This window comes from Haliotis rufescens, unplaced genomic scaffold (assembly GCF_023055435.1).
Source record: "Haliotis rufescens isolate VD_foot unplaced genomic scaffold, xgHalRufe1.0.p SCAF_31, whole genome shotgun sequence".
Lineage (NCBI taxonomy): Eukaryota > Metazoa > Mollusca > Gastropoda > Lepetellida > Haliotidae > Haliotis > Haliotis rufescens.
The window spans coordinates 3,378,887-3,403,001 of NW_025964013.1; the positions used below are offsets into that span (position 1 = coordinate 3,378,887).

The following is a 24,115-nucleotide window of genomic DNA, read 5'->3' on the forward strand; positions in this document are numbered from 1 at the left end:
ATTGGTGTGTCCTTCTCTTCCGATTGTTATGTTTATTTCTCAGCAATTCGTGTGAGTTGTTTTTCATAATGAGTATTGTTTGATACTAAGGTGTCGTACAAACTTATTATAGTCTCAGCCTATGAGTGTATTTAAAATATTTTTGTTGATTGGTCATTTGAAACCATCAATACTGTTGTGAAATTCAACAAGGGCATTTTCAACGTCCCTTCAACCACAGTATTGGTGACAGCTTATATGATTTGTTTGTTTTAAACATATTTTATTGACATATATGGTTAACGGGATTGGGCAAAAGTTATCCAACTTAGGTGGTCCTTTCCCTACTCTATATGTACAGACATTGATTATACATACATATACACATATACATACGAACATACATATACATACGTATACAGAAATACATACATATACACATAATCATATATACACACAATCATACATACTCATACATACATACACATACTCATATACATATGCACATATTACATATATAGTAACAAAGAGAAATATATTTACACTAGAACATAAACATAATGTTTGCAAGAATAACATAGACATACATAAGAATTGCCTATAAACACAATTTACTTGTATATACACATTCATCCAAAATACGTGCAAGACTACATATTTAATAACACAATCATACATACACTTATATACATGGGCATATATGCACACATACACACCAGGATATATATACCCGTAAAAATTATGCTTACAGAAGGAGGTAGATACCCATGTATTCATATACATGCGTGCAGTTTATACACTAATGGCGTAATTAATAATAAGTCGTCGCAGAGCGATATTCTATATTTATGATAAAGGGTTACTCGAATCTATTAGTCGACAGTATAATTATATTTTTAAATGCCGTTGAAGATGAGGTCATTGTGACTTTCAGCTAGGGATACATCACCGTAGATAATATTTTGTATTGTACATGTAGTTCCAGCTTTTATAATGTTAGCGAACATGATATTTCTGGGAATATTGTAATTGGGACATTCAAGAAAAAAGTGTATGTTGTTTTCACATGGGTTCCACAAGAGCAGGACAAAGTATCAGATAAATTTACTTTAAAGAGGTCTGCATTTAGGGAACTGCAAGAATGCCTAAGGCGTGTGTGTAAAATATAAGCTCTTCGGTTGCCGATTGAGAAGTATGGAGGTGGAGCTGCAATGGTTGTTTTTATCATATGTTTAAAATTTGATAATGATGTTGCACTTCTGTATTCAGGGAGTAACTCATTCCATAATTTGATTGAAGAAGGTATAAATGATTGTTGGTATGTAACTGTTCGTGCATGCGGCAAATTCAGATTGTTCTGATTTCGTAACCCATATCTACTAATAGTTGATACTTTGGGTGGTAACGTGTCATGTAAATACGATGGACATAGGTTATTAACAATACTGTAGATTGTACAAAGTTTTTTATTTTTCCTTCTATAAGACAGTGATTCTCATCCTGTCTCAAAATATAAACTCCAACTTGAGGAGGATTTAGGGAGACCTCTTACTATGCGAGCGGCTTCGAGTTGAATCATTTCAAGTTTTTCGGAATTTTCTTGACTGCAGTTATCCCATACCTCTGAAGCATATTCTACTATAGGCCTTATGAAAACAAAATAGACTTTGGACAGGGTTTGTCTGTCAAATAAATATTTAACGGTTCTTAACGAACAAATCATTTTGGAAGCTGAGCGGCAAATGTTATCAACGTGAATTGTCCACTTCATATCACGAGAGAGAGCAACGCCCAGATGTTTGTGCGAGATAGATGCGCTAAGTGCGGTATTGTTATACATAATATCTGCAGTTCGGTTTTTACAATGAGTGAACAGAATAAATGTTGTTTTGTCCGGGTTAAACTTAACTAGCCATCTATTGGCCCAGGTATTGAGAAGCTCTAGATCACTGTTTAATCTGTGTTCTATCATTTGTAAGTGAAGAGATGATGTACCAATGGAAGTATCGTCTGCAAAAAGGCGAGTAGAATTCACTAGATTATCAGCGGGATCGTTCATGTAGACTAAAAACAAAAAAGGGACCTAATACCGAGCCCTGGGGGACACCGGCTCTGGTGAATTTCAAAGATGAAAAGCTGCCATTTACAAAACCTTTTGTCTCCTCTGACTAATCCTCTGACTAATATAGTCTCCTAACCACAGTAATAGCTTGCCCGTTACACCGTATTTTTGTAATTTATGAAGTAATCTTTTATGCCAAACTCTGTCAATTGCTTTCGATATATCACAGAATACCATACAATAGCATTCGTGCTTGTCAACAGATGAGACAATATCATTTTTATAAATTTCTATTAATTGTGAGGTAGTAGAATGTCCTGGTACAAAGCCGGATTGTACAGGAGACTATTCATATTGAAATAGTTTTAAAAGCGTTTAAGAAAACTAATCTCTCCTGTAGTTTTCCAAGAACAGATAACAAGCTAATTGGTCTGTAGTTTGAGGGTAGTGCTTTGTCACCTTTCTTGTATAATGGCATGACGTGAGCAAGTTTCCAGCTTTCTGGAAAGATTGCTTCTTTTAAAGATCGATTGAAAATTATACATAATGGGATGGCAATACTGTCAGCCAAGGGTTTTAAAAGTCTATGGTTTATATTATCAGGTCCGCTTGATTTATTGCATGGTAGTAACGTTATGAGATCGCTTATTTTTGATTCAGTAACTGTGATATCCGAGAGAGAGGTTTCACAACGTTGACTGAAATCCGGAAGTGGCTGATTGCCGTCATCAACATCACAAATAGAAACAAAATAATTATTGAGTACATCAGCCTTTTCGACATCGGTAAATGCTGTGGGTTTGTCAAGGTCGGTACAAAGAGGGGGGATACATGCTGGTGAATTAGCATTTTTGATGATGAATCTCAATAATTTCCAGTAGTTGGTACTGTTTGAGTTCAGATGTGTTTCCAACAAGCCGTTGATGTTGCTATAGTATTTTTCTTTGGCTATCTTTTTATATGATTATGTAATACACAAACGGGATACATTTTAAACACTTATATATTTTTTATTTTGTACATATTTTACCATACAAATCTATTTAAAAATAAATATCTATATAATTCCAGTGGGCTAGGCGTTCATTAATGGCTCCATTGATTTATATATACCACGACAATACCTGACCAGTTTAGCCACGACGCCACTACGTGCATTAACCCTAGACACGTGACGTGGAAATGAAATCGGAATCTAAACGGAAATTGATAGTAGTGGAGTTATGTTGACAGTGATCTAACATTTTCCCTCAGCAATGTTTGTTTTAGCTGGCAGGCATTTACTGGTTTGTTTATTGCAATTCATGGAATATTTAATATGGTTGAGCTGCATATCGTTAGAGACAAAATTTATATTGGTTCTAACGTCTTCATTCTTTCAATGCGACATTTGAGTACAGGTACTAGTACCTTTGTCAAGCACGTGTAATCACTTGTTATACCGAAACAACATTGACAAATTTAAAAGATGAAATCTATGAAAATACAGCTTCAAGCTAAAATAAATTGTATCACTCAACTAATGTCATCGATTGCATTCAAAACGTGAACGCCATAGTATTATCAAACTCAATTATCGATCGAAACAGGTCGTAAAAGGTCAAATAGTGGGGAACATTGTACTGAAAATCAGTGTCGACACCAGGTGTTCGCGAATAGTGAGTGAGTGAGTATGGTTTTACGCCGCTTTTAGCAATATTCCAGCAATATCACGGCGGGGGACACCAGAAATGGGCTTCAAACATTGAACCCATGTCGGGAATCGAACCCGGGTCTTCGGCGTGACGAGCGAACGCTTTAACCTCTAGGCTACCCGACCGCCTGTTCGCGAATAGGGTAAGTTGATCCTGCTCCTCCGGTGGCGCCCGACCTACATACACTTTTTTTTATAAAAATAGTTGATGCGACGTTGAATTCTAACTCAGTCAAGTGTTTGGTTTGGCACACACATGACTGTGTATATTCTGAGCTAGATATGTATGGCGCTCTTTGAAATCATGCTAGAAAGAGCATGCTCGATTGTGCACATAGGAATTTTTATTAAATCGCAGTGCTGCTTACATGCAATGGTGATGTTATCTGAGGCTCTAACTACAAACTTTTCAGATTGTGTATGACATCTTTGGACAAAATGGGTTTGTTCCATTTCTGTTTCCTTTTTGTCAGTGTCTGCATTCTACCCATGACAACGCCATGCACTGACATAGCCAGATTACAGTGCCCGGAACCTGACTGATTGTTATACCCGGACATTCAAACACAACACGAAACAAGCACTGGATTCCAGGGTGTCCGCCCGCTTGCCTCAGCACAGAGTGGTTTCCCTGTCCACTGCTCACAAGCTACAGTTCTGTGTATGCCAGAAGACACATATTGTGTATATTGATGGCGGGTAAGTTCATTGTTTTCAATAACTGCTTTCTTTCATAGATTTTATTCCTCGCGATTAGAGTATAAGAAAGAAGTTGTTATCCACATATGCGTTTTGTCTACTTTGTCATCCGCCAACGTCTAAGAAATACCCGTCAAACAATGTAACCTGCATGTTGTGTTGCATTTGTGTGTGTGTTTGTGTGTATGTGTGTTTTGTGTCTGTTGCGAATGTGTGTGTGTGTGTGCATGTGTGTGTGTTTTGTGTCGTGTATTTGTGAGTGTGTGTATTGTGTCTGTGTTGTGTGTGTGTGCATGTGTGCGTGTGTGTATGTTGTGTGTGTGCGTATGGTTGTGTGTGTTGTGTCTGTGTGGTGTGTTTGAGCGCGCGTGTGTGTGTGTGTGTGTGTGTGTTTGTGTGTGTGTATATTTGTTTTGTCTATATGATATAAAGACCAAATAAATGAACGGCTATTTCTACCTCTAACGTTCTAAATACGTTCAATACAGAAACATGATTGTGGAAGAACAATACGGATTTGTTTTCTATATTACTGTCCCTTGACATAGCTTTCTAACACACCACGGATATCAGGGCTTAGCCTCATGAGTAAAGACTGACTGATTGAACATAGATAATGCATAAATTTATGAAATATATAAATCTGTTATCTCAATGCAAACTTCCTCCTTTGTCAACACATGAGTGTGTTGTATTACCGTGTTAATATATTTGATTATAATTCCACTTTATTGTGATGTCTACACTCATAACACATCTCTTGTTAAGAACTTGGAAATATACTGGCATGTTGTAAACACAAAGTTACTAAAATGTTTATGTGCTGTGTATTCTGCCCGTGTACTTGATTACGAAACAATATGATTCTGTTCAGGATGTCATGTATTTCAGGGATCACCGTCGACTTCTTCTTCATCCTAGGGGTGATTCTCGCCTCTGCCATAGCCGTCACTTGCGCTTTCACCATCAAGCGGTCAGTAGTTGTTTAATAGATTATTTCGCTTCACTCGCCTCGAATGTGAGGGACAATGTTCTTGAAACGGAAAGTTTCGAAAATATACTGTCACAACTCCAACGTCAGTGAATAATCAGACTTTTGCAGAAACAGATTCCATATACTAGGCAAATTAGTGATAAAGTCAATGGTGACACTAGTTGTTCGGGAAAAGTCGATGATAATTCGTAGTTCTCCTAAGATGGAGTAAACAGATAGTATTAACAATGTCGGTCATATACACACCAAAACGAAAGGTTTGAAAAGTAAAACATTTAATCTGAAGTTAAGAACTTTTTAATTTTCCAGACGAAAGCTACATTTCACACATAACTCGTCCGGGGATGTAAGCGTAACTTCAAAATCATCTCAAGAGAGGAACCCAAATTCTACTCATGCATCGGAACCGTTTTACGGCAACGTGGACAACTTGAAGGCGGATCCTAAGCAACCGTCACTTTCAGCTGGCGTCTCGCCAAGCCATAATAACACTGGAAGGACAAAAGGAACAGATACACCTCCCGCTCCTCGTCGACACAACACATGTCCAGAAAATACATATTCTGAATCTCAGGACGATACACAAGACACAGGACTCTACTCAAACTACTCTGTCTACAGATCGCATGGCAGTGCACGACTCGCGCAGCCAGATCACCACCCCCACCTGGATACACTGCACTGTCCTATGGAAGCACAACCTAGAGTTCAGAGAGAAAGTACCATCTATATTAATACCAACGTCCGTTATCAGGGGAATAATGCACCTGCAGCTCAAGCGGACCACTACACTTACTTAGACCCTTTGCATCGTTCATCAACGAACAGTATTCCGTCTGAAGGTGACGAGTATGATCTCCCATACGCGTTTCTAGGCAACCGTGCTGTACCCGTTCCGAAGCATGATCACTATATTAATATACCGAGTGCAAAACAGAGAGCTAAGAAGAAGCAAAAAAGAAAGCGTTAATTCAGAACTCGACACATTTAAACGCTGAACGACTACTGAGTCATCACACATAGGATGGATGAGTCCTCAGCATCTTCAGCGAGGTAGATCATAGCACGACTGCATGCGCTCATTAGCCATGTGTATACATTTCAATGTAATTAAATCTGCTGGTATTTTCTACCATATGTATGTTAGGATACATTATTTATCATCCAAAACTGGCTCCCACAGGATATATCGCTTGGGTGAGATCAAGTTATATCTACACTGTAGATATCGCTGCAATGAAATTGCATTACAAAGCTTTGCAGACCATTGTGACCTCATTGGTTACCATGACGTCACAATCAAATGACATCACTAATGGCTCTGCTACTGAAGCTGTTAGCAGTACTTTTTACACTTAAGACACAGGGCCCCGTTCCACTAAGCGATCTTAGCGCTACGATCATCGTAAGCCTATGTTAAAGTATGGGAGTGACGACAGCATCTTAGCGCTAATATGGCTTTGTGGAACGGGGCCCTGCTTATTACTGTCGACAAACTGAAAAAAGTTGGAAGAATGATGCTGGATGATAAATAAAATCTCACCCTCGTGTCTTTTGTTATAAAAAAATCAACACTCGTTGATAAAAGTGGAAAAAATCCTCGGCAAACCTCGGCGTTTTCCCACTTTTATCAACTCATGTTGATATATTTGATATCAAAAGACACTCTGGCGAGATTCTCTTTGTTCCTATTACCTGCTAAGCGTACTATTGGATATTCTAATCTGCCTCAGTACCCTGTTATCTCGGCATGCACAACCAGAAGCTTTGTTGAGCTTGTACGACAGTCCAGCATTGACCGTGGATCACTTGTCTGTTGTGAAACAGCCCGCGTTTTGACTGCTCTAGCGGGAAACATTCTTCTGTGGAGCAGAACATTGATATTCTAATTAGTGTCGTGTGTCAACATTTCATGAATAAAATATATTTCTTATATTTATCATATTTTCTACTGTGTATTTGGACGTAAATATTTAACACTGGACATCATATTTTTCTTATTTAAGATTATACTAAGACCTGTGCATGTTCAGAATTTCGATGTAGGCATGCAACTTTATGGATTACGTACGACCGAGAAAGGACAACAACGCTGATGTGATTATATACAAATACAAAATTAATACAGATGTAATACAGATGTAATGATCACCCGGAAATTTAAAATGTGTGCCGCGTCGCCCTCTTGACAACTGATTGTAATTCTGTATATTTCCTCATTACACACGGGTATAATAATGCTGGCGTAACTGCTGCTTCCGCTTTCAGTACTATGTGACACGACAAGATAATATGTTACATGATACCTCGTATTGAAGGAAACAGCAGGGAAAATGAAAATATACACTTTAAATATGGAATTGACCTAATCATTGCTGACGTTAAAAAATTGTTACAAGGAAGAAAACGGCAACCGAAACACTGCAAACCTTGGGTCCAAAATACAACATCACTGTGATACCCGTGTGAAATACATTACCATCCCATAAACCGTGTGTGTGTGTGTGTGTGTGTGTGTGTGTGTGTGTGTGTGTGTGTGTGTGTGTGTGTGTGTGGTTAAATGACGCCGTGAACCGTATTTGAGTAATATCCCCTACCGCCTACAGGTCACAACAAATTGCATTGCCTTCGGTGACTTGGCTTCAACTGTGCTTTGCTCTGGATTAACAGCTAATTTAGAACAGAAGTGAAAAATACTAAACTAAATTAATCAGTTCCTTATTTCGCATAATGAAAGTTGCGTCCTTTCAAGAAATTGCCAAAAAAATATATCCTGTCTTGAAAAAACCCATCTCAGCCACCCCTCCCACAGTCCCCGAATATGAAGTCGCTCCAGTATTGACACATCTTCCCGAGGCAAGGGAGTTAACTGACTATAGAAGTCCAGTTTCCACTCTTGCCGATCAAGGCTGACAATATGGAGTTATATTTTGGCTGGACTAACGAGTCTATGCACAGTCCAAAAATTGCAAATCAAAATTACGTAACGACTTCGACACCTGGTACGTAAACTGACTTGCAGATTTCGGTCGATTGCAGGATTTGTAAAGCATGTGTACCGTCAACTTAGCGTCAACAGATATTTTCCAAAATTCTTCAGATTTTAAATCAAGGTGCTCACGTGATTTGATGCACTTCGCGAGGTAAGTGATATGAGAGGTGGAATATGATTTGTCAATAGGAGGGACATAGAAGGGACATAATTCGTAGGCACTGATGGCGCAGCGATCGAGCCCAGAAATTCCAGTCTAGTTCGGCAAGGGTGGAAAATGTACTTTTACGGTCAGTTAACTTCATTGCCTCGGGAAGATGGCATTGATAAGGCCTGGTTGTCCGACAGCATGTTGTGTTGTAATCGTTGCATTTGGTCTTTGTTTGTTTACACATACCTCACAGTGTTACGACCACTGTCCCACACGACAAACTTAAAACAAAACCTCATTCTTTGATCAATTCGGCATTTGTTACTAAACGTGAAGACCATAGATATAATGTTTGTTACATATTTATATCCAGTCTCAGGACAATTCTTCAAAAATAAAAGCAAATGTCAACTGCGAAAACATTATGTGAAATGCTGGACTTCCTCATTGATAACATTTATGTAAAATGTAGGGATAAGACATTTCAGAAGACGGCATCTCCATGGGCTTCCATATCAATAACTGTAGGCATATGAATCAGAATTTCTTCTCAAATTGAAAAAGTCAAAACAAGGTAATTAGGCCATGAACTTAAGCTTCAGGTATATCGATGGTCTTAAATCGTTCAATAACCATACAATAATCAACTCCCCTTCCACTGATTTACCCACTTGAACTTGGAATAGAGGCGACCAGTGAGAAGGCCTTATATGTTTATATTTAGATCTATGCATTAAGTCAGAGGGACAAAGCAAGACTGTATTACAAGAGGGATGACTTCAGTATCCAAAGTGTCACCTTTCCCTTTATGTCGAGCAATACTCCAGCAGTTCCATTCTGTGGTGTCTAATTTCACAACGTTTGAGGTACAATCGAGCATGCGCTTTCTCCCAAGATTTCAAAAAGCGTCATGCGACACAGGGGCAATGGTTGTTTGATCACGATTACAATTTACAAGGCCTCAGTAAATCTTTCAAAACGTTTTATGGCAGATATGTGGAGAACATTTCCAAATTTGACGCATCAGTGACAAACATTATGTCCGACACAATTCCCTCTTTTGACTTGTACCACATGTTCCCGTGTTTTTAGGTGAATAATTGACTTGCCTTTGCATGTGTTTGTGACGGGAGATAGCAGTGGGAAAGGCTACGCTCACCTTTTCGCAAACATGTGGCAGCATCACTATTTGATACGTAAACACATGCTCATGATACAGTCGGAATCGAAAGATCGAATCTGCTATTGGCAGATATTTGTTATGACTATGAAACATACTTTATAGCTTTTATTTATGTGTAACGAGCTTACACTGTCCAAGAAAGGGACGCTTCTTTGCTTTGAATCTCTCAGTGACATATCTTGTCTTGTTTTGTCAACGTACAACACACAACTGTCAAAGATATTTCCGCTGTAAACCAATGCGTCCGGAAGCGGGTCACGACAAAAGCGAACTGTTTCATGAATGATCAACCTTGTATTCCCTTTGTACGTTAATAGAATCAGTCATGTCACCCATGTAACGCCGGATGTTTAGTCACTATAACGTTACCCCGCTCCCCCAAAACACACAGTCTACAAACACACGGTAAATGGAGGATGACGTTCTCTGTGATTATCATACTTGTGTTACTGGTCGGGACAGGACACGTCTACAGTAATGTACAATCAGGTATGTACACCTACCATATTTTGTACAAAGATATGTAATCCTATGTTTATGTAAGTGATTGCTCAATCAGTGTGACTGCCGTTGTCATTAAGGGACCCTATACCCGTAGTGTGTATACATTTTTTTAATATTTTTTTTATTTTTTTTTTGGGGGGGGGGGTTGGATCGTGGCTGGGGTGGGGAGAGTGGGTGTGTGAAGTGAAAAAAGCAGGACCCCAAAGCCATTACATATGAACATGTTTGGTCCTGTTTTATGTCACCAGTTATTTGATCACCCTATCACTCTACATCTCTGCATCATGTCCAACAAGTACACTCCAAACATACAGCAGAGTGTTCTTGTGCTAACACTTCAGCAGATACCAGTAGCAACCTCGGCATTTAACAACAATAGATCAAAGTCACATGTAGACAAAAACAGTTTGGGGTACAGAAACAGAGATTAGGGTGGTGCTTAACTTATTGCAGGGTTTATGTTATTGGTGAATGTCATACATACTTTTACATTCAAACAAATTGGCTATTTCGCAGACTCAGACTGATTAAGTTCGTGAATACCTGGTAGTGTCGCTCTTGGATGGTGATTCATAAAACACATACACACATGCTCATGATATTGTCAGAGTTGTCCAATTTACCCTGCTTAAAATAGAACCTTCTTAGGATTATGGACATAATTTTGTCGCTTTATAGACCGCATCCGTGGTTTAGTGGGTTCGATCACCCTGCTGCTCCATACCAAAAAGACGTTAAAAGATGGTACTTGTAGATACCTTGTCTGCCCCTCGGCATTAAGGGCCTAAACCAAGGACTGGTCGGCTCGGGGTCCGTATACTGTGTCTGAGTGGGGTATTCATGTTGAAATTGCGGCATGGTATCTCAGTGGGATAGCACTATAAATCGGCATCAGTCCGGTCTAGTACAAGCAGCCACACAAACGTGCATGCAAGTCGCTATATAAGTGCAATATTCCAGGACGCGACTTTAAACCCAATTTCACCTCTCCTGACCTTGTCTCTATATATTTGAGTAAGGGCGATTAGCGGGGATGACGATTGACATAACTCAAGTGGGCTGCTAAATGAGAACACAGGTCAGCTAGGTTGATTTGGCGTGAAGCAGCTTGCAGAAGCATATCGGGGACATACATGTCACGATGTACCAGCTGATGATGTGGTAGTGAAGCCCCTGCCGCGCTGATCGTCGTCACGACTTCGCCTTCGGACACGGCGAAGCGACGTAACCTTAGAATTGACAAATAAATGTTAATATAAATTAAAATGTTTTGATAGAAGGTCATTTAGGTAGGTAAGAAAACATGTCTTCTTTTCATGTATATTCATCATATGCTTTGTTTTAGCATCTTCATCATCACAAGACATCTCCACAAGAGAACCATTTACCACAGAACCACATTCGTGTAAGCAAGTTTACTATTCGTAAGCATGAGGTAAATCATTCCGGGGAAGCAAGTCGAATACCATTTTAAAACACACATCTTTGAGATGAGTAACATTTCAAGAGTTTTATCTACACGTTCTTAAACATTATGCTACCATATCAGACGTATTGCTACACTGGTCGTAAGAAGCGTCTCAGAGGATCGGGTGGAAACGTCCTTTCTTGTATGACTGCTTGTCACTGTACCCAACAGCTTTGTGTGCACGTATTACTCCTGATATCAATCACTGGTTTGTCTGATCAGGACCCGATTGTTTACAGGCCGTCGTGGTATAACTGGAATATTGAGTGAGTCAGTGAGTTGGGTTTATCGCCGCTTTTAACAGTATTCCAGTCATATCGCGGCCTGTCAGCTTACAGTGATGCAGGTCTCAGACGTTTACCACTTCGGTAAAAACCCACGAGCAGGGGTATGCTACGACAAACCTAGAAACATAATCATAGGTTTCTGGTGTGCCCAAGGGACGCAACTCTGCAAAGCGAATCGCGACGCCTCAGACGATTGGGCCACCCGTGTCCCCACTGGAATATTGAAGAAAATCAACTCTATAAGAGAACACAGAAGGTGATAACATAACATAAAGGATACATAACGATGAACTGCAATTGAACAACTAGCACACTGAATTGCACAATACTCTCATATCAAGGATAGTTAAAGACTTTAGAGATTACATTTTTGAAATGCTAAAAACTAATATAGAAGAGATCAGTGATGAATTTCAGAAAGATATCTGCACATTAGTTTGTTTGTTTGTTGTTTAACGCCTGGCCACCCGATCCCATTAGTCGCCTTTTACGGCAAGCATGAGTTGTTGAAGACCTATTCTATCCCGGATCTTCATGGGTCCTGCACATTAGTGTACATTCTCGTTGATTAAGTATATTGAGCTTGATACTGTACCATCTGGATGGTAGGTTAAATGCCTCAAGTATATATGTGACTTAAAGACAATATGAGGCAGAGGCATTTATGTGGGTGAAGTATTACATGGAATCGTGTAATGTATGTAGTGTGCATCATCACGGAAACACTTCGTTTCATCACATATTTAGATTGCATGTAAATACATGAAGGATGACTCATGTTCAATTGACTCGCAGCCGGTAACGGCCTCCCAACCTACAGTGTGATACAGTTTCGGTGTGGCAGGACATAGTGTTGTACATCTGCTACTTGTAGCGACAACAACCCTATGGCTACAGTGTGATACAGTTTCGGTGTGGCAGGACATAGTGTTGTACATCTGCTATTTCTAGCGACAACAACCCTATGGCTATGTATTATCCAATGCGAGACTTGTTTTATCGATCAAGGACATATTAAATGCACCCCAGTGCTACAAGTTTGTCAACTTTTGCAGTTCTCCCATTGACTTTCAGTGTTATGTAAAGGTATGAGGTAGCCATTGCCAGATCATATATAAACACAGAAACTGAAATATCTTTAGCAAGAGGACATTAATTGTACTTCTCCCACGTTAAGACATTGGCTGTTGGTGCAGCACGTACATGAAGGAATACAAGCATCTTACAACTGTTTCGGGGCGGTGGGGTAGCCTTGTGGTTAATGCGTTCGCTCGTCACGCAGAAGTTCCGGGTTCGATTCCAGACATGGGTACAATTTGTGTACAAGTCCGTTTCTGGTGTCCCCGGCCGTGATATTGCTGGCGTAAACCCATACCCAATCATACTCAATCTCAAATGTATCAGGATTCATGTCTGTTTCAGTTACGTACAAGGTCTTTGTTGGTGTGTGGCTTGGACTTATCATAGTTGAGACTGTCATCATCTGCATAATGATTTGCTGCTTAATCTTACGGTGTGTACGGAAGTGTTTCTGTTCTCATGAATTCGGGTTGATGTACACTATCGGGAAAACGTAACTTGCTTCATTTATAGTTTAATAAAAACATTTATTCTGAAATTAAATAATCCATATTTCAATACATATTCATGACGATATCAACTCCGCTTTAGGGTCGTGATTCCTAATTTGAAAGTGCATGTTCACGCACGGCGTACACTTGGCGTTTGCATGTTTGGTGGGAGCAGGATACTCACACACGTGCTTTTTAAAAGGCGAACAGCACACAATTGCAATTATTGTTTTGCTATCGATCAGGTGCTCATTATAAATAAAAGTGAGAAAATCTTTTCCATATTCATAAGAAATGTCTGCCCAAAACTACAGTGGCCCATAAGGGACATAGAGTCTGTTTTTCAATATTTTGATGTTTCACTTACTTTTATCATAACCTTTTGTAAATTTACACAATTATAAATACAAATATGGGATAAATCATGTATAAAAACAACCGAAAACATGGAAAATGAAGCGAAAATGTCAAAAACTAAAATGGAAATGTCAAAAACCAAAACGAAAAGGTCAAAAACTAAAATGAAAATGTCAAAAACAAAAACTAAAATGTCAAAAACTAAAATGAAACAACAGAAAACAATTTCCACAAATTTAAACATTGCAATTTAATCACAATTTAAACATTGCTGTTCTGCCATGGCCGGCTGTTTCTCCAGATCTCTCTCCGATTGAATGTGTCTGAGATGAGATGGAACGACGCCTAAGACAGCTATAGTAACACTATCCCAGTTGGGCCAATCTTGACAATTGACATTGGTTGACATTTGGAGCAGCATCCCCCAAGCTGTTTTCAATCATCTGGTGTCTTCAATGAGCCACTGCTGCCTCACCTGCATCAACGCAAATGGTGCTCACACCTGATATTGACATTTTTAATTGCGTTGTTACATCACGCCTGTTTTAGGGCGAGTCACTCTCCTATTACCAGGTATAAGTTTTGTCAAGGTATCTGTTATGATTTAACATCAGACGAATGATCAAATATTATGTTGCTATTAACATTTAACTAAACATTTGCACCACTTTATATAAACCAGTTACATCTTGCCGTTAGTATATATTTCAGAAAGTATTCACGAATGACAAATACTAATGTCTCTCATTATTCTTCTATGTTTAGATTCTGTACGTCAAATACCCGGTTGATATATGTGTGAACTTATTTTTCAGACCAAACAAGCAATATAACGATGTAGAATCGCAAGCTGAAGTATTCCCAAACAATTAAAATATCGGGAGAAACATCGTTCTGTCAAGCTAAAGGATGTGACTATGAGATCTGACGTAAATGAGATCAGTGTGTCTTGCTGGGATTGACTTACTAGAACTGCCATCTTGCCCAGTGAATGTTGCAGAGTTGATCGTGATTTCAACCTTTGTGTCGCGTCTTGAAACACATGCTACTTGTCAAAATACGACTCTGGGCGCGTAGACCTTCGTTGCTACTTTGGAGCTTTATCAAGATTTGTCAGTAATAATGTCATATGGACAGCTTTATTTAATGCCTAGTATATAATGCAATATTTAACAACTATTACAGACCGTGTGAGAAGTACGCATAATGTCGGAAAGCGCACGTTAAATCTCCTATAATACGTAACTATTACAGAATAAAACATGGAGGCATGGATCAAAAGTTCCTGCTATATTATTTGATTTTTCAACCTCATCGAAACAGAATGATTTACCATCCACCAGTGAACGCCACAAATCATGCTTTATGGGTGCCGTTTCTTCTTAGTTTCAACAAAATCAGTAATGGTACTCTCGTGTCCTTTGATTGTCTAGTTCATCTATCACTTGTGCTGCATCAGGAAATAAATATTTTTTATCCGAATTAAAATAATGACGGGTGCTAGCGGTAGGACAGGACTTGGTTACCCTTTTCACAAACACCTGGTGTCATCACTGATGTTCCGTGACCCAGTCATAGAACTGTCTTCACTAAATTATCTTTTACGTCCACTGTTAGCTGTTTCAGCGGATGATCAAAGACCAGACAGTTTCTCGCGTCGACGTTATGTATTTCCGCTTCACGAGTCACACAACTGAAACAAATTTCCATAGACTAAGTGAATTGATTATCAGTGATGTGCCTGGCGTGAGTCAGGTCCGAACCAGGAAACTATCCAGTGGTAAGTAGGGATCTATGCACGATCTGGCAATCATCTGTTTCACAGTACACGTTGTGACAAGATGACTACTGTCGGTATCCCTCTCTCTGTCGGACAACTTGCCGTTTACATGATGATTATTGGATTCGATAATATGGACCAAATACAAGGTAAGAACGATTTTATAATGATTCTAATTTGCCTTATGCTTACATTAATGACGTTTGTCAATGTAATTTGTAAACCTGTATATCAAATTCATATGTAAATCATGACAAATGGGTTGGTATTCTGAATTTGATAAGAAAGGTTTTCGATTCTATGAACACCTAAATAAGGAACACACAGAGAAAACCAACTTATCGGGAAACATGTAAATGGTCGCAGAATACATGGCTTGTAATACCCTCCGTGTTTATGCCAGAAGCTGTCAGGGGACCAATATTCATATTATTTTACTTCGGTTAAAACTCCGAAGAAATTCAACCGTGAAGCTAACTTCTACAAATAGTGCTTTTATCTGACACGAACGATGAATGTCTTTGTTAATATATTTACACCACAATAATAAAGTTCACTTTTTATTTTATTTTATGGTATTGAATACATTTCTCTTACGTTACCCAATCCCCCGACACTAGTTATGAAACTTTACAAACTTCCGTTAGGTTTTTCATGAATATTATTTTTGGATACTTTAAATATTTCTAATTCAGTTTCATTGCGGAAACACTGCTCGTTTGGTTGAATCTACAAAGAATGTTCATTGGACGCATCTTAGTTCTGTTTACCATAGATATACTTTAAAACTTTCGAATGCATCTCTTTGCGTTGTTAAAAACTACAGTCGAACCTCGTTGTGTCGAACTTGGATGTATCGAAGTCCGGGTTGTCACGAACTCATTTCGGAGTCCCAAGTATCCAAATTAAGCTTTAAATTTCCCTGGTGTTTCAAACCCAGGATAACTTGTTGTTCAGGTGCCCACGAGCTCGTCACAACGAGGTTCGTATAAACTAATACAATCAGATTTGGGAAACAACATCAACATCAATAAACTGCATCAAACATTTACATTTTAATTCTGCATATCAATTTCCCCATGTGCTGTGACCTATCCAAGGTATTTACAAAAGTCAACATTTTGCTTACTTGGGTAATCACAGTATACAAGGAAGGAAACCAAAAAATGTCAAATTTTAAATCAAGTGCTGACAAATCATTCTTTGCTCAAAACATAAGGCACGGGTGGCCCTGTCGTCCATGGCGCTGCAATTCGTTGTGTAGCGTTGCGTCTCTTGGGCACAGCAGAAACGTATGATTGTGGATTCAAATTCATGTTCGCCCCGATTATGTTTTAGGTTTGTAAGCACCATGTCCGTGCTTGTGGGTCTCACCACAGTTGTCAATGCCTGCATCACTTCGGTTTTCTTCCCACTTTAAGATGATACGCCGGGATAAAACTGGAATAATATTCAAAGCGGCGTTAAGACCCAATTCACTCGCTCACTCACTCACTCACCCACTCGAAACGTATTTTTCGGCTTTGCACATACACAAATTAAAGCTGTTATTACAAGTGTCATCATACGTCATTCAACAAAGTTTGTTAAAAAACGCAACTGGCCCATACGCTGTTTCCGTTTGATGCATGGTCTGGCAAATGCGTATCATATGTATATTATAGGGATGTCAGTCACCTAGATTAACTTTTGCAAAATAACAACGTTTATTACTGTCATTCATTATACTTAAGACATATCATTTTGTCTCTCTAGCTTTCGGAGCAAGCAGTGGCCTCTGTGTTAAAGCAAAGTATACCACCGCTGAGAACGACTGCAAAGATAGAAGCAATGGAATATTCAATATTTCGGACTTTATAGCATCAGAAGGCGGAAGACAGGCTCAAGATGTCGTAGCTAACCTCACAGAAATTTGGATACGAGGAAACAAGGACGGTAAATTAAAGCATTATGTTTTTGTATATCGATCACTGATATTTAAGATAATGTATAACACTTATACCTGTAATATGCATAATACTGAACGCTTAAACAGCATGAGGATGTACGGGTGGCCCAGTCGTCTTCGGCGCCGCGATTCGCTGTGCAGAGTTTCGTCCCTTGGGCACGCCAGAAACCTATGATTGTTGGTTCGAATCCCGGTTCGCCCCGATTATGTTTCTAGGTTTGTCAGCACCATACCCGTGCTCGTGGGTTTCACCGAAGTAGTAAACGTCTGAGACCTGCATCACTTCGGGCCTTCCTCCCACATTAAGCTAACACGCGCGATATATAACATAAATAAAAAGCGGTGTTAAATCCTACTCACCCACTTAAACAGCATGACATATTCCCATGACAGGTTGAGTATATTTTGAGAATATACTGACATGCTGTAGTCGTAAAGTTTCAACACATGACAGATATGCAAACGGGTAAATGAAAATGAAACATGAATATGAAACTTAAATAAACTCTCCTGCTTTGTGAGGACCCAATTAATGTATCTGTGTTTGATATGCGTTAAAATAACAAGGGTAGATGCAATCGCTTTGGCAATAACTACATCTTTCATTTATTCGTTTATCATACTAAAACATTTATAGATACAGTAAACAACGTTTATAACGAACACGCTTGTAACGAAACGGCGGATATAAGGAACTTTTGTTAGTCCCGTCCATTTGCTGTGTACATGTTGCATATATGCTTATAACGAACTACGGTTATAACGAACTAAAACTGGTGGTCCCTTTGAGTTCGTTATAACCGTAGTTTACTGTCTTTCCTTCTTCGATGAACATACTTTCATTGTTTGGTATTACGTTAAACTGCAATTTAACCCATCTTTTCCTTTATGCACCGCAGGGCTCTGCTTAACTTATTTTGAGGAACGTGGGGCTACAAATGGATCTGCCTTAAATTCGACAAACAGTAAGCGTTATATAATGTCATTAGGAGTGAGTGGGTGAGTTGTGTTTAACGCCGATGTTAACAGTATTCCAGTTATACCACGGCGTCTCAGCTTAATGTGGGATGAAAGTCCGAAGTGATACAAGTCTCAGACGTTTACCATTTTGGTGAAACCCACGAGCAGGGCTATGCTACGACAAACCTAGAAGCAGAGTCGGGGCAAACAGGGATTTGAACCCAAATCATAGGTTTCTTTCGTGCCCAAGGGACACAACTCTGTACAGTGAATTACGGCGCCTCAGATGACTGGGCCACCCGTCACCCCTAATATCAAGGGCAGTGTATGACGTCACAAATTACATCTGTACACATATGTTTCAGTGACATAATTGAGTGAGTGAGTATGGTTTTACGCCGCTTTTAGCAATATTCCAGCAATATCACAGCGGGGGACACCACAAATGGGCTGCACATATTGTACCCATGTCAGGAATCGAACCTGTCTTCGGCATGACGAACGAACGATTTAACCACTAGACTACTCAACCGCTCCTTCGGTGACATACTCCGAGAATATACGTTGCGTTATGCAACATGCATGCCATGAGTAGTCAGGTAGATCATTACAGGATAGTCTTAATAGGTCAGAGACATGACGTAATAGTGCGTTACATGCCGTGATGTAGGGACATATTTTTCATTCAAACGTCAGCCTGATGTGCACACAGTGTAACCTTATAAACCTGGATCCACTTATAACGGAAACACCGTTTCCGCGCGAGAGACCCCACATAATATGTCTGTAACAAGCATTTGTGAATCTCGAAAGGTGTTAATCGGGACAATATCCAGACACACGGGGCCTGGCATGTACTGACCCATGATTGTTATATTCGTATTTCCTCTGATACAGCGACAACCCCTTACAAATTCCAAAAAGCCAGCTGTGATGATCTGCATTACTACGTCTGTAAGAGGAGTGCTAGTAAGTATTAATAATACGTTTATAGCGTTATCACGTAATTTAATTGTTGGTACGTAAAAACATTAAATCTTTTACATATTAACGTACGGATAGGAGCCCTTCTAAAATTGCACGGGATTTTGAAACTATGAAAGCAGCATTAAACCATCATGCTTGTTCACAAACTTAATAAAACATTTCATATTTTGCAGGTAAACCTAAAAATGGTACGTATATTGAACGTATGACTGTCCAATAGAGTGTTACACACACGCGCCTTTTCTTTGTGAGTGAGTGAGTATGGTTTTACGCCTCTTTAAGCAATATTCCAGCAATATCACGGCGGAAATGGGCTTCACACATTGTATCCATGTCGGGAATCGAAACCGGGTCTTCAGCGTGATGAGCGAATGTTTAACCACTAGGCTACCCCGTCGCCCTCTTTTCCTTGTAGTTTGTTATTGTGAATCTTCATGTATAAAACATACAATAATGTAGAAGGTTGTTCTGTAGACATGTAGTGCTTGAAGAACATGTGGTCGAAACTGAAGGTGAGACTAAATTGTAATTCCGCGTTTTGCAGAACATCTTTTCCCGCATTGTTGGTTCTACGTTTATTTAGCAGAATATATACATTCCACAACTTCTTCATTTAGTGTTTGCATTTTCCAGACACAATAATCATTAGCAATGAATAATAGGTTGTTCGCTGTCAGTTCCATCGGTTCAACGTATTTCACTAATGTCTTGATCCCAATATCTATTTGTTCATGGAATCCAGGTTCAAAGTTCCCATATGATGTCACTTGTCCTGAGAGTCAGCTGACATCACATCAAAGGCCTACAATTGGTAAACTCGAGTCATTTTCATATAACGTAATGTACAAGTTTTACTTTTAACTGTGATGTGAAAAAAACAGGTGGCGTTAGCTTTCATTCTATTATAGCATCATGACACTGTAGATTCATCCCAGTTTCAGAGCTATTTCCCAACGTCTCCAATTTATTCGTTTGTGAAATTGTTGTATGGTTACCATAGTTGCCTGTGTGATGTTCTGTAACGATGCACTCTCATACAAAGGCACGTGCGCGAGGCACAACTTTAACGTATTACACACACTGGTGTCATATAAACCAGGCTTTCACATAAGTGTATACACGTATGTTTGATATAACTTCCTTACTTTGTATTTTTCATTTGCAGGGTTTATGAGTCCGTTGATTATTACCATGGTGTGTATCTTCGTTGTACTTGTCATTGGCATCATTGCAGTGTATCTCATCGTCAAAAGGTAAGCATGGGGATTTGACGCTAACATGATCAGTGTTTTATAATGACTTCTTCTGCAACAGTACCATTTAAAAAACCCACTGCTACCACAGAGATATTCGAAAACAGTACACATGCAGTACTTTAAACATATCTCAAATTTCGTTTGGAGGTTCTCATATTTGCGTTGACAGAACCATGTTTATGAACCAGCAATCATGCTCTTGGTATCCTTGTAGACATGGTCCTAATGGGCGATAGCGGTTAGGTTCAACGCAGGCGTGGTAATATTGAGTCGGCAATTGGTCATAACTTGGTATTCTCTACAGATTACGAGGTGAATACGAGGTGAAAGAACACCTCGTAGTCACAAGTCCTTCTTGGTGGGTTACACTTCCGGATCTCAGTCCAACTTCAGTCACCGTGTGGCCACAAGGAGTCGATCTGTCCATTGAGTTAACTATTGATGCAACTGTAGAGATGCATACCAGATACCTGGTGTCCAGCTCTCGATTTGTCCCTTCTGACAACTATTGATACAGTTGTTGAGAACGATGCAAGATACCTCGTGTCCAGCTGTCGATTTGTCCCTTCTGAGAAACAATAATGTGGTTGCAAAGCCAGAAACAGATAAAAGAGTTGAACATTAAGCTTGAGAACAAAACTTTCGAAACTACTTTTAAAGTATCAAATGTCCCCTGAATACATATTATACATAAGTAATGAGAAATGTATCTGAACCTGCTTCTTGTTAACACACAAATGTGTAACAGATTAATATAAACCTGAAAGGCTAAATATGGGATCTGTATGGTAACAAACAGGTCATCAGTTCATCCATTTAAGTATGAACACTTTTTTTTTCTGAAAAGAGTTAATAGCACAAAGTACAAATAGAAAATATCCTTGTTACGGACGAGGTGGTATTTGATGAAATTCGATATGACATCAAAACAGCTGTTTAATTCAACAAGAAACTGAAATTACCCGACATACATTTGAAACTACCAAGTATAATGAGGACCTCACCCACACACAAAATACAACTTTCTTGTTCTTATGATTATCGCCATACGCAGTAACCTACGTGTGTATTGCTATGTAACACTCGGGTTTATCTTTCAGGAAGAAGAATGGAAAAACGAATGGGACACCGTCGATAGCAGGTGATGCTCGATACATGAGAAGTAACCCTGCAGATAACAGGGAGTCTGGTCTCCACACAGAAGGTAATGAAGCTGGCAACCACGACAGCCTCACATCAGTTCAAGCCCAAGATCCTCTAGGTGCTGAGGACGAGGGTGTGGACGTCGTTGTAGTACAGTGTGAAGACCCTAGAGAAGCGGACGACCTTGATGACAACCCTTTATACGTCACTTACTGACCTGCAAACCAGGGACGCGTGTATGCCTGACGGCTATACAGTGTAAATCATACTGAGGCGGAATGCTACCAGATAGTCCAGGTATACATAATCTAACACACGGAAATAACAGTTGAGGGGATTCATACTATTCATCTACGTGTGATTTTGCAAAAGATCAACATTGTGCGTTCATACAATCTTGTATACTTGTTCACTTTTTAAATATAATATATACAAAACTATGAATACTTGACAACGCAGTAGTAGTTAGTAACTTCCAATCATTAATGATTTACACTCATTAATAATGTGTTTTTCACTCATGGCGTTACGTTTATGTAATGGTGGTTTACAAAAAGATATATTTTTTGTCAAGAAGGGTTCTGAAAGTAAAACATTGTTAAATTTCTGGTTTATGTTGCCGATCACTTCATTCACGAAAATCCGTACATGTTTAACTACATAATTGTTCTTCTGGTCGAAGCACCAACAGCGGACAGGGTAAACGTTGTTTACTCTCACATAACGCTATTTTCTGTCATTGTGGTATCCGTTGATACGGAATGTGTCACTATTTTGTACAATTTTTCTCTCAGCTGGGAAAGATATATTTTTGTTGTTCTTAATAATAAACATACGTTCAAACACGAACCTGGCGGGTATGCTGATCGTGTATTTATTCCTGCAGAGAGGAACAGGTGTATAATTGAATCCAAAGGAATAATTTGCTTGTTCGGGGGATGTCACCGGGTCATTAAATCTACCCATGTCACGGTCTTTTGTTTGGCACCCCGCCTTTTTACTTTATTTCCGACACCGCTCGGCAAAGTTCGTCTATCAGCGTCATTGCATGCTTGGTTAGGCAATTATCGACCCGACTACTTCATTCTCTGTGACTTAACGCCACACTACTAACATGTATTGACTTAATGTTTGTTATCTCCTATATGTTCGCTCCCATATTCCTGTGTTGAAAATGGTTTTGTAACTATGATTTTCAGACATTAGGGGAATTTATATGTATACTCAGATATATCTTATGTATGTATGATCATTTTTGCCTCCTCAATATTTATACATAGCTTGTTGTAAATCTTTAATTATTCCGGTGGATAGCTTATGTTCAGCGCTTCATTTTGATACTTACATCTTCAGTGTGGATATCGTAGTTAGTTCGCTATACGTGTTTTCCACATGTTTAGAAACACGCGTTGGCTAAGCGCCTCAGATTACTGTATTCTCCAGCTGTCTTGGAGAGAATGCCCTCTCTGAGGTCCGCGCGCTGTGTGTATAAACTTCTTCAAGCTCTTGTGTCTTTACCCCCAGGATTCGTTAGGCCGTTTTACTGTCGATTTGCTCTTGGGTGGTCGCTTCGAAACTCAGGTTTTCCGAGCACTGTTGATCTAGTACTGACTTACTCTGGTTGTATTGAGCTAAACAAAGTAACTTGCGTTTCCAGTACTCAGTTTTTCTAGAAATCCGTGGAAAAAAAACCTTCCCGTGATTGTGAAGCTTCAGTCGATTCGAATATTTTGTTATTCAGACGTTCTCGTCTATTTTATAGTCCAAATGACTTTTTTTAGGGATAGGCCCTCGTTATTTCCCGTTATTTAACCCAGCCAAGGTTATACCCTCATTAGAGTTATGAGATAATTAACTCAGGTGTTTATTGGTCGCAGCCGACTAATTTGGCTGACTAAGGATCTGGTCGGAATCTTGTCAAAGTGATGCTTTATTCACTCACATTTTATAACTGTAATACAGTCGCTTAGCTAAGCTGCTTATGTATTTTCTCTGATTTTATTAATCAGAGAGCTTTTTCAGCGCAGATTTGTGTATTCAGTCCTATTATTGCCATCTATTGGTAATATTAGTTGTTAATAATAAACCTGTGAACCTCTCA

General features: G+C 39.2%; 2 protein-coding genes across 2 annotated transcripts; both read left to right on the top strand.

Annotated features, from left to right (window-relative positions):
- Positions 1-506: 506 nt before the first annotated feature.
- On the top strand, positions 507-6,699 carry LOC124136744. Its single transcript, XM_046502746.2, has 3 exons — positions 507-4,433; positions 5,325-5,406; positions 5,737-6,699. Exons 1-3 carry the CDS (start codon positions 4,427-4,429, stop codon positions 6,395-6,397), a joined length of 750 nt encoding a protein of 249 aa, XP_046358702.2. The 5' UTR covers positions 507-4,426; the 3' UTR covers positions 6,398-6,699.
- Positions 6,700-10,132: 3,433 nt separating this feature from the next.
- On the top strand, positions 10,133-24,115 carry LOC124136743. Its single transcript, XM_046502745.2, has 11 exons — positions 10,133-10,242; positions 11,603-11,662; positions 13,435-13,525; positions 14,756-15,869; positions 17,476-17,655; positions 18,568-18,633; positions 19,526-19,597; positions 19,789-19,803; positions 20,358-20,426; positions 20,781-20,868; positions 21,972-24,115. Exons 4-11 carry the CDS (start codon positions 15,782-15,784, stop codon positions 22,228-22,230), a joined length of 837 nt encoding a protein of 278 aa, XP_046358701.2. The 5' UTR covers positions 10,133-10,242; positions 11,603-11,662; positions 13,435-13,525; positions 14,756-15,781; the 3' UTR covers positions 22,231-24,115.

What these genes read in the sequence shown, in the direction of transcription:
- LOC124136744 (XM_046502746.2), top strand. An exon ending in TGCGCTTTCACCATCAAGCG is followed by an intron (nt 5,407 to 5,736) that starts GTCAGTAGTTGT and finishes TTAATTTTCCAG; the next exon opens with ACGAAAGCTACATTTCACAC.
- LOC124136743 (XM_046502745.2), top strand. Translation starts at nt 15,782, where the DNA reads ATGACTACTGTCGGTATCCCTCTCTCTGTCGGACAACTTGCCGTTTAC. An exon ending in TGCCTTAAATTCGACAAACA is followed by an intron (nt 18,634 to 19,525) that starts GTAAGCGTTATA and finishes CCTCTGATACAG; the next exon opens with CGACAACCCCTTACAAATTC. An exon ending in ACATCAAAGGCCTACAATTG is followed by an intron (nt 20,427 to 20,780) that starts GTAAACTCGAGT and finishes TTTCATTTGCAG; the next exon opens with GGTTTATGAGTCCGTTGATT.